At 37.0% G+C, this 11123-nt stretch overlaps 1 protein-coding gene, 1 non-coding gene and 1 pseudogene across 2 annotated transcripts; 2 read left to right on the forward strand and 1 right to left on the reverse strand.

Moving 5' to 3' along the window:
* LOC113737495 (3'-N-debenzoyl-2'-deoxytaxol N-benzoyltransferase-like) lies at positions 1–1269 on the reverse strand (annotated as a pseudogene).
* A 937-nt stretch (positions 1270–2206) lies between these two features.
* Positions 2207–8833, forward strand: LOC113737496 (uncharacterized). The gene is made up of 4 exons (XM_027264723.2): positions 2207–2600; positions 3658–3769; positions 5516–5623; positions 6334–8833. Exons 1-4 carry the CDS (start codon positions 2245–2247, stop codon positions 8593–8595), a joined length of 2838 nt encoding a protein of 945 aa, XP_027120524.2. The 5' UTR covers positions 2207–2244; the 3' UTR covers positions 8596–8833.
* Positions 8834–10393: 1560 nt separating this feature from the next.
* On the forward strand, positions 10394–10496 carry LOC113738289 (small nucleolar RNA snoR103). Its single transcript, XR_003460075.1, has one exon. It is a non-coding gene; the product is annotated as a small nucleolar RNA snoR103 (small nucleolar RNA).
* Positions 10497–11123: the final 627 nt, after the last annotated feature.

Genomic DNA, 11123 nt, shown 5'->3' on the forward strand with positions numbered 1-11123 from the left:
GATAACAAGAAACCCTTCATTCAAAGGAATCCAGGCTCTAAATTCTTCAACTTATTCATGTCTTCTTTGAAACCTGAAACAGCATGTTCTTGCAAACACACAGAAAGTTTAAAACCATCCTTTTCCCCTTCATTTGCTGAAGAATAGGGCAAAAAGAAACAGGGCTCAACACTTCCAAGTAGGTTTCTTGACAGAGGAAAAACTGTAACAGGACCTCCCCAACCAAAGTCCACTGTGGAATGGCCTAAGTGTCTCCAATCAGTAATTCCACTCACCTTTGCTCCTACTGTGGTCCCTTCATGATAATGTAGCTCCTGAAAATCGATAAATGATCAAACATATTCATCAGATACATTGTATTTGCTCTTGTTGATCAATTCTGCTGTTTTATATATCGGTTGATCAACATGGTCTCCAGCCTTGGTCAGAACATACATTGGAACACAACCATTTCCCCAGTATCCTGCTGGTAGTGGTGGCTTGACTAGCTTTCTTATGTTGATTGCATATGCAAACTTCACTTTCTCATCAGAAGGGATCCCAGAAGCCTTAACTCTGTTTCACGAATTAAAGATCAAGTCAAGGGTAGGGACGGAATCAATTTTTGTGAAAATACATTTATATGGTCATGTAATCTTGAAAATCATCCTAAAAAAAATTTGTAGCTTTTTAATATAACCTCCAACATCACATGTGCTTCCAAAATATATTCATTTGCCATTCCTTTCATTATAATTCAAAGTGGAGTGATTCTCTTACTGGTAGTATTCAATTATTTTTCTGTCTTTTTTTTTTTTTAAATCTGTGCTAGCTTCAAGCTACGTGCCGAATTGCTTGACAAGTCTTGGCCCAGTGATTTTGATGCCATTATTGTTGATCTTCTTATCATGCATGTAAATGGGGTTGAAGGTGCAATTGGAGGTTAATATTGCAACTGTAAGCAATGAAACTCCTGTTATAAGCATGTATTTATGAACTCATAATAGTCTATGACAATTGTCATATAGCTTACTATATTAAATCCTTTTCCTGCTGTGATTAATAAATGAATTACTCGTTGATGTAGTCTCAGTGATAATACATATAATTGCTTTATTTTGTTAGGAAAACTCTTGTGTGTTTGTTACACTTCATTGCGCGAGTAGTAATTCTGTTGGTCAACTTATAGCTAGGTTCTACAGGTTGTATGAAGTTGCACATACTTTCAGGTTGACAAATCTGATTTGAATTTGGATCCAGTGCTCTTTGGACACGTGTCTGTTGCTCCATTAATGTCTTCTTTTTTTGGAAAAAGAGTCAAGGAGTACTTGATCAGGTCTCAAGCAGAAGACAAATGATACAATTTCTCTACCATGTGATGGCAGCAAGCATCATTTATTGCCATGAATTTATTTGAGAGAGCAAGTTTAGAGATGATGACTACATTAGAGGGATGTTGAGGGGGTGTGAAGGAACTAGGGAGAAGAAGGGAGAGCTATGATGTGAGATAGATTGTTGATGCTTATCTGATTTCTGTTATGTGCTATTGTGTTGTTGTTAAAATCTTGAGTGTTGTCTCTTTTGTTTTACTTTTTGACTTATTTCATCCCTTTGCAGTGCTGCAGGGTGTCTTTTTGTTGATACTTAGCCTGTGCACTGATCTGTTGGTGGTTTATGTCATTTTTCTTTAATATTCTGATATATGTTTCTTTTGGATAATATGACCTGCAGTTTCCATTTGGCTAAAACATTTGGTTGAAATATCTTTATTTATTGAAATTTTAAGCTGCTTTCTGCTAGTTGTAGGAGTTCATTAGCACTGAGGTTCTTAGCTTAAAAGAATAATTGTTGAATAATGAATCATTATATGATTCAAATTATGAGCTAATTCATTGTGATTATTTACAAATTCAATTGATTCGTACTAAAAATGATAATATGATTATAATGGATAGAAACTAAAAACAACTTGTAATGAGAGGAATGTTTTGAGAATAGGAAAATATTTGCAACATATCAACAAACACTAAAAAAGGAAGTCAGAAAATATTTTCACTGACAAACCAAATACCGGAAAATTATGAAAAAAAGGAATTTGGAAAATATTTTCACTAAGTAACCAAACACCGGAATATTATGGAGAAGGAAGTGATTTTCCAGGAAAATGACTTCGATATGAAAAATATTTTCAGTCCAACCAAACGGACCCTAAGTCTTTTGGCTTTTCCTTTGCAGAGTTCAATTAGCGCTTGGGTGGAGAGCAGAATGGAGGAGGGCGAGGGTGCTGGGGTTGTAGGTAGCAGCAGTGAGTTCCATGCAGATGAGCATCCTATGGAATTGGAATCACAATTGGAAGAAGAACATGAAGTCGATGATGAAGGAGAAGGCACTACTGCTAACACTATGGCTAATATTGAAGGAGAAGAAGAAGATGATGATGATGAGGATGAAGAGGAAGAAGGGTATAAATTCAGGTTCAGTGATGACATGGATCCTCTGGCTTTTACCAAAGAGGATGCATCTGGGCTCCAGCCTTACGAGCAATTCCAGCGCCTGGAGCACCACTATGAAGCTTTGGCTGCCAAAAAGCGCAAGGCCCGTCTCCAAGCCATACCCCAAGGGTACCCTCTCTCTCTCCTTCTGACTATTTGCTAATCAAAAGCAACTTGCACTATTTCTTCAAGTCCTTTGAATGAGTATTGCTAATAATACCAGAGGAAAAAGATAGCTCCTCTATTAGCGCGACCAATTCTTCAAATTTTTACAACGTAGGTCGCCCTTATTTAGTTCCGTCTTCTTGTTATTGTGATTTTGATTGAAAATTCATCGTTTGTTTCCTATCAAGAGCTTCATGCAAATTGTGTTCTGTTTGCTTCAATAAGACATGTTTAATAAATTTTGGAAACAATCAAGTCATCCGGCTATTGATTTTGCTGAGGTTATAGAAGATTGCTTCTCTTGTTGTTGTTGTTGACGGAACTAAATAAGGGCGACCTACATTGTAAAAATTTGAAAGAATTGGTCGCGCTAATAGAGGAGCTATCTTTTTCCTCTGGTTTTATTGAAGATTTTGCCGAGGTTATAGAAGTTTACTCACACTGGCATATATATATATATTTGCAGTTTGACTTTGTTGTTTCTGTATCTCGTTTCTTTTGAATGTGCTACCTGGTTACTTCTTAACAGCTTCATTTAGCTGTCTTTGATCAGATGATCTAGCCTTTTTCTTCATTGCTTTATTTTTTGGAATCTTGTCGAGTTTCCAATTTTGAGTGGGTGGTAATGGTGATTTGGCTTTCTTTTGTCTCCAGCTAAAACCTGATATTGCCATGGCATTGCTGGGTCTCTTAGATGGCCTACCTAGGGAGGTAGAGAGTAAGTGTGGCTTTGTTTGAGTCTCCTATGTCAATTTTTGGTATCAGTAAGGTGGCATCTACTCGCTGAAAACAATTGAACCATTGTGAAACTGTCTGTTCTCATTGTAATTTTTTGCACATAAAGGAATTAATGTTTTCTTATGTACCTAAAGAAGGAAAAATGATTTTTTTGGCATGTGATTTAATACTTCCCATTGGAATCCCCTTAAAAGTTTTTTCTTTTTCTCAAGTTTCCAACTTTTTTGCTCAATGCTCTGCTGATATTATGTTCTTTTTGTTTCTTTCATTGGTGGTGTGGCAGGGAAGTACCTGCAGATAAAAAACCACGGCAACTACAAGAGGATGTTTCTGGTGCAACCATGGAAGAAATAATGGAACTCATGAATTATGGCTCTAGAAGAAGATCCAGGAAGGTATGGTATTCATGCATGTTCACTTTTTTCCACCATAGCTTTGTGTTTTCACCAATTTTTGCTCTTGCACTTGTGGCTAAGTTGGAGGACTTCGAGCTTAACTAGTCTAGACAATTTCAAAATCATGTTTTTTTCTTGTAACATTGTGCTGCATTCATGCATCTGCTTTATTATGAATGCATTGACTAAAAAAAAATAATTTCGCATTGAAAATACAACTTATGATTAACTTTTTGCACTAGCCAAGATGCACTGTGAAACCTAAAGGCTTAGTTTTCATGCTTCAATCTGGTAGGTATGACCTTTCAGTTGACGAGAAGGACGTGTCTTTTCATGTTGTTTCACTGTTGTAATGTGTTCAATAAAGTACAACGCCATATCTATGCAACCATATTTTGGATTCACCCACGTAATTCTCTTTAATATAGTTCCTTTTTTTCATTTTTTTGGGGAAAAAATTACTCTTGTTGGTTCCTTTTCCAGTTTTCATTTTGAGTAAGATTTTTCTTGACCTTGCAACCTCTTTGGTGACAAAGTGATTGGCAATCCTGTGAAATGACCCCCTCCTTTTTGGCTGTTTCTTTGTTCTTTTGGACTTATATTAAAGAGCTTTTACAAGTATATGATAATTGGAGAATAGCTGTTTTAATAGATTGAGTTCAATTTTACCATAGTTGATAATGCTTCCTTTTTTTTGGGTTTCTTTGATCACATTGTAGATTAATGGAATCTGAGCCATAGATATTCCTTTAACTGTAGAGTGACTTTTGCCGTGGACCTGTGGACTTGTTCTCTTTATTTTTTGCTCATTTTGCTCACCCGTGGCCCAAACATAATCTAGTCCGATTTTGGTAATGCTTAAGATTTTGAGAAACCAGCAAGAATGCGGCCAAGCAGCTTCCCTACATATGCAGTCTGATATCTGTCACCAATATATCAAAAGCAGCAGGAACAAGGCCAGCAGTTGGCTCTCATGTTCTCCATCAAGTATTTTAGTTATAAGCATTGCTACCATCGTGAAAGGAAACTTCTATTCATAAAGATTTCTTAGAATAGTTAGTACCTTAACGTTTATATTCTGGGTGTTTTAGGGGAGCATATTCTTTTTCTGGTGCCACCTCAAACCATTGGTCTTCATATGCTTCATTTATTTATTTTAACTCATGTCTTGAGTGGACATATGTAAGTCTCTTCATAATGCATATATAGGAATTAATCCACGAAAATCTGGGTAAGAGCACACTAGCTAGTACCAAGTCTTTTGGGACTCACTCTAATTCATTATCAACACCTACAACAAAAATTTCACTGGACCTTGTTTCTACCAAATTGAAAGTCACAACTCAGACTAGTGTAAGTAACTTTTTTATCCATCTTTATTTGAGCAATTTGACAGTGTTTCAAGATGGCGATGTTTGCAAAAACCATTTTAATCTTTAGGAGACCTTTCTAAGAAGCTATCTTTCTCTTGTTTTTCCTGCCAAGCAGCCCAACACCTTAGCGAGATACCCAGCTTGAGGCAAAGACTGAGGAAAAGAAATTTGAGAGCCACATTCACATTCCTGATCTTTTTTTTCTCAGTTCATGACATTTTTTTTTGGCTTTGCGGACAAATAAAATTGGATGGATTCATATTTAAGTTTTTTAAGGTTTTTTTTGTTGCATTATCTTCTGAAGTTTTATGCTACCCTATTTTTTTTTGGTTTTGGGACATTTTGCAAACTGCTTGTTTTTTACCTTGTGCAGTCCAAGAGAAGAGGTCGACGAAAGGGATCAAGGAATAAAGTCAGTCCTGAAGTGACTCGAAAACTTGGTGATGCTACTCTTCATTATGCCCATGGCCACTATGGAGAGGTATGGCCTTAGCTTGCCTTATTTGTCAGTCTGTAGGGTAATCTTTACTTGATTTACCATTTGGTTTTAACTATATCCATGCAAATTACTGCTATGGAAGGCATGGTGGTGACCATTCCTTAATTGTCTCTCTTTTTGGGTAAATTTCAGTTTGTTTACCATTTGCTTTGACTGGATATCTTGCATTTTGTTATTCATGGGCATCTACAATGATGTTGGCTGAAGAACTATTTCTTCATAAGGAATGCAAAATTAGAGATCTATTCACTTTGTTAGCCTGCTTTGCAAAGTGTTGGTCCTCTCCTTTGAGTGAATAAGTTTCTTGCAGTTTGAATGCATTGACTTTGTTCTGGATATATGAGAATTAAGTCTTGTGCTAAGTCAGACCTTTTGTATTGAGGATCTAGTTATAATGGTTATCAAAAATAGCATATTTAGTTTTTCTTTTAGGCACAGTGAAGTAACTGTACAAGTTCAGTAAAAGCCGAGTTATTTCTTATGAAGTTTTACTCGCACTTTTTGAGAAATTCAATACGATGGTCACTTTTTGTCTTCACATAGCACTTTATGTTAATTAGAACTGGTTGGAATCTCATTTTGACTTGGGCATTTTCTGGTTGTGTGCTTGGAATCTTTAGAAGGGCAATGTCTATAATGGTTGTTTTTGGTTATCAATTTTCTTGTTCATTGTAGATTTTCTGAGCTTGTAGGCCATAGGGATGTTTTATGAAGTGATTCGTCTTTCTCCCAATCTTCCTGATCCATATCATAGGCTTGGGCTCATCTATAATGAGATGGGTGATAAGAAGAGAGCCTTGGATTTCTACATGATTGCTGCCCATTTAACCCCAAAGGATGCATCTCTGTGGAAGCTTCTTGTGACATGGTCCATAGAACAAGGTGATACAGGACAAGCCAGGTACTGCCTTTTTAAAGCAATAACAGCAGATCCTGAAGATATCAATTTGCGGTTTCACCGTGCATCTCTTTATGTTGAGTTGGGTGATTATTTGAAAGCTGCTGATTCATATGAGCAAATTTCACAGCTCTGTCCCGACAATGTAAAGGTACTACAGACTGCGGCCCAGCTGTATAAAAAATGTGGCCAATCTGAGCGTGCAGTCACTGTACTGGAAAGCTATCTCAGAAATTGTTGCAAGGAACCTGATTTAAATGTGGTTGATATATTGGCTTCACTACACATGGAAGGCAATGCACATTGTAAAGCCCTCGAGCATATTGAGCATGCACAGCAGGTTTACTGCTCTGGGAAAGAGATGCCATTATGTCTACGTACAAAAGCTGGAATATGTCATATTCACCTTGGAAACTTGGTAAAAGCAGAAGCTCTTTTCAATGTTTTGAGACATGAGAATTTACATGATCATCCCCAGTTGATTATTCAGATTGGAGATTCACTAATGAATCACGGGCATTATGAATCTGCAGTAGAATACTATATGATGTTGGTAGGAGATGATGTTAAGAACAATGGTTGCCTGTATCTGAAAATTGCTGAGTGTTGCTGTTGTCTGGGGAAACGATTGCAATCAATTGATTACTTCTACAGAGCTTTAGACAAACTTGAGAATAGTGTTGATACTCGGCTGGCTTTGTCATCACTTCTTCTTGAAGAAAATAAAGATGATGAAGCCATTTCTGTTCTATGTCCTCCTAAAGAATCAGAATCACTATTTAACTTGAACCTAAATGCAGCAAAACCATGGTGGCTTAATGGGAAGATAAAGTTGAAGCTTTCTCAAATCTATAAAGCTAAAGGATTGTTAGAGGCATTTGTAGATGTTTTTTTTCCTGTGGTTCGCGAGACATTGTTTCTTGAGACTATACAACAAAAGGTCAGGCCAAGGAAGAAGCTATCAAAAAGTGTTCTTTCTGAACGGATAAAAATACTTGATCATGTTAGGACTGATACTGTGTTTCATGGATTTAGACCTGTAGCTTCAGCATCAGATCTGTCTAGAGCGTCCAGAGCAAAAAAGTTACTAAAAAAGAAGGAAGCAAAAAGAGCTGCTGCTTTGGCTGCTGGAATTGAGTGGATAAGTGATGATTCAGAGGATGAATCTCCCCAACAAGCGCCAAGAGAGCTTCCTCTTCCAAACCTTATAAGAGATGCAGAACATCATCATCTCATTATAGAATTATGCAAATCACTAGCATCCTTGAAAAAGTATTGGGAAGCATTGGAAATCATCAATTTAACTCTGAAATTGGCCTCCAATGTTTTGTCTGTTGAAAGGAACGAAGAGCTTAGAACTCTGGGAGCCCAAATAGCATACACTATTGCTGATCCTGCTCACGGCTTTGAATATGCACGCTATATTGTTAATCAACGTCCTTATAGCTTTTCTGCATGGAACTGCTATTACAAAGTAATGTCAAAACTGGACAGTCGATATTCAAAGCATAACAAGTTTTTGCACACCATGCGAACCAAGCACAAAAGTTGTGTACCACTCACTCTCATTTTCGGGCACCAGTTTACCATGATCAGCCAGCATCAAGCAGCTGTTCGGGAATATTTGGAAGCTTACAAGCTGATGCCAGATATTCCCTTGGTCAATCTTTGTGCTGGAACTGCATTGATAAACTTGGCCCTAGGTCACAGACTTCAAAACAAACATCAGTCTGTGGCCCAAGGATTGGCATTTCTTTACAATAATTTACAGCTTTGCAGATATAGTCAGGAAGCACTGTATAATATAGCTCGAGCATATCATCATGTCGGTCTTGTTTCTCTTGCTGCTTTAAACTATGAAAAGGTTCTTACAATGCATGAAAGTGATTGCCCCATGCCGAACCTTCCAAATGAGAAACCAGATGGTCTGGCTTCTCCAAAGTCAGGCTACTGTGATCTTCGTCGGGAAGCAGCTTACAACTTGCATCTGATCTACAAGAAAAGTGGAGCAATTGATCTTGCCAGGCAAATCTTGAAAGATCATTGTGTCATATGACTGAATAAAGTATTCCCTGTAATGCAATTTCTTGTTTATGGAAAAGCCACATTTGATATGTCTTGCTTTGATTAGCAACACAGACATTTAACCTTAGAAATGGTAATTGTCTGTGTTTGCAAAGTATGTCTTTTGTTGTCCAAGTGCAGAGAAACACTGAATTCTTGAATCTTGGCAGGAAAGTAAAACGGTTATAGGTAATTTCAGTTAGTTCTTTGGCTACTTGCAACACAAATAAGCGGCTGAAAATCTAAACCTTGCAATTGCAAACTCCCTTCAGCATCTACTTCTAAAATTTTGAATCTTTTCGATTCAAAAAATTTGGACGGCGAAGATTGCTTTTGATTGAGATGTTCAGGCTGATCAGACAGTGATAAGCTATAGACCTGGAGGTGCAATCTGAGATGGCAGCAGACTGATTGGTCCTCATTTTGAACCCTCTTCAATCAATAACAACGACGCCAGTTCTTCTAATCTCCTTTTTTCCAGCCTCATGGCAGCGCCCGCTCCACTCTCCTCGTTCATGTCTAATTGTCATCTGTTTCAAAATTACATATCAGGTCTTGGGTTTTGTGGTTTCTGTCCATGTTTACCTCAATTATCTAGCTGTTCATTGCTTCAAGATTGGATTTTTGGTATATAAAAGTACTGGTTTTTTCGTTTGTTTTTTCTGGGCTTATCGAGTTTTAGTTAGTATGTTAAATTTTTGATGAATTTATGCCTGTTCTTAGATAATTTGGTGAACAGATTAGAAAATTTTGGGATTTTTATGGTTTGGTGTGTAAGTGAAGCTGTTTGGTGCTGATTCTGTATTTCGTTTTGTAGATTTTAGTTTAGTTTTGGGTTTAGTGCTAATTTTTTGGTTTTGCATTTTTAAGAAAAAGTTTTGCAGCTGATTATGGAAGTTTGAGTCTTGTTCTTGCTGGTTTTGATTGTTAAATTTTTGAATTTGAGGTTTGGCGGACTTACTAGTGCAGGAAACATGGTAGCAGTTGTGTTATTGGAAATTAACATGGCCAGTTGTACATGTGAAAAAATGTATAATCACATAGATATGCGCACATATGTATTGTGGAAATTTGTTTTCTGCTTAATGTTTGGCAGGATATTTGTTTTTAAGAATGTCATTTTTCATTTTCTGCATTATGTTAGGCAAGGTATTTTTTTCCAAGGATGTTGTTTTGTGCATTATGTTCAGCAAGGAATTTGTTTTCCAAGAAGCATGTGTTTTCGCCTCTGTATCAAGTAAAACAGATAATGTGGTTGGATCATGGAAATCTTGTTCATTTATGTGTATGGAACCTTTCTTTTAGCACAGTTGAAGATGTGTTTATACGTAAATGACAGTTCTAAGGTGATTAAAAATTCTTGATTTTTGCAGCAGCACTGGGATGCAAGCCATTTATGTAGCTTATTGGCTTCTCTTCTTGCTTGAGAATAGTCTTGATTTGAGAAAGATGATATTGATTCCTTGATGGAGCTGATATTAATGTGCTTAGCTGGAGTTTTATGGGCCAAAATTTAATTGTTGAGTTCTCAACTTATTTTTTTCATTCCTCAAAATCAGTGTTTTCTCTTCAGACAATTTGGTTTGGGTACTCGATTCTTTTCTGAAAACATTCTTGGGGTGCTAATTATGGTATGCCCCTCTGTAATTCCTCTGCTTTCTTTGCTGGATAAAACCACACAGCTTTTGTTTCTCAACAGCGTGTATTGCTATTGATATCTCATTGTATGTAGTTATCCTTGCCGAGCCTGTGAGGGAACTGATTAAAATGTTCCTAATTCTTGGTAGTGCATTTAAGATGTGTATCTGCTGTAAATATGGAGATAACATGAGTAGGCTTTAGGTGGGCGTTTAACGAGTATCTTGTAGCCCATAAAGAGCCCTACATACATGAAAGCTCCAGTAGATTGTTTTAAGGAGTAAAAAATGATGGTCCTTTTGAGGCCTGGCCTCCTCAAAATTGTGGTTTTCATTTTCCTTATAATGATGAATATTGAGATCCCCGTTCTGTCTATCTGATCGCCACCTGCCACTCTGTATGCACTTGATTTTGTTACGACTTGGTGGTGAACAGCTGTGATCTCACTTTTTTACTTTTGCATCCAAGGATAGTTTGCAAAGGACTCTGCATGCATTTGAATTATTTTCTATTTTAAAATGGGGCAGTTGCATGGAACTTCTGCACCATTGGTTGAATATATAATGATATGCGATGTTTATTTTTTTCCTGTCGAAATGTTAAACCAACTTAATGCCCTAGTTTTTAGGTTGTAATGGACTTAGCAACCATTTTGTTAATTGCATAATTATGTAATACTCAATACTCAATCATCACCCTTGTTTGTTAGGTCCATATTCTTACTTGTTCCATTGGGCTATTTTTGCTCTAGCTGATTTTTCCAATCTGTTCTTAATTTTCTATTGTATACTGGAGACACTCTCTTTGGGGAAGGGAACGTATTCAATATACCAGGGACCAGCTGCTGCAGTTGGGAGAAGTATTCTTACCACATTGTTCCTT

The sequence above is a fragment of the Coffea arabica genome, chromosome 3e (genome assembly GCF_036785885.1).
Source record: "Coffea arabica cultivar ET-39 chromosome 3e, Coffea Arabica ET-39 HiFi, whole genome shotgun sequence".
Taxonomy (NCBI): domain Eukaryota; kingdom Viridiplantae; phylum Streptophyta; class Magnoliopsida; order Gentianales; family Rubiaceae; genus Coffea; species Coffea arabica.

Coding starts and splice junctions, on each gene's coding strand:
- LOC113737496 (XM_027264723.2), top strand. CDS start 2,245: ATGGAGGAGGGCGAGGGTGCTGGGGTTGTAGGTAGCAGCAGTGAGTTC. Junction 2,601..3,657: donor CTCCAAGCCATACCCCAAGG/GTACCCTCTCTC, acceptor GTGGTGTGGCAG/GGAAGTACCTGCAGATAAAA. Junction 3,770..5,515: donor CTAGAAGAAGATCCAGGAAG/GTATGGTATTCA, acceptor TACCTTGTGCAG/TCCAAGAGAAGAGGTCGACG.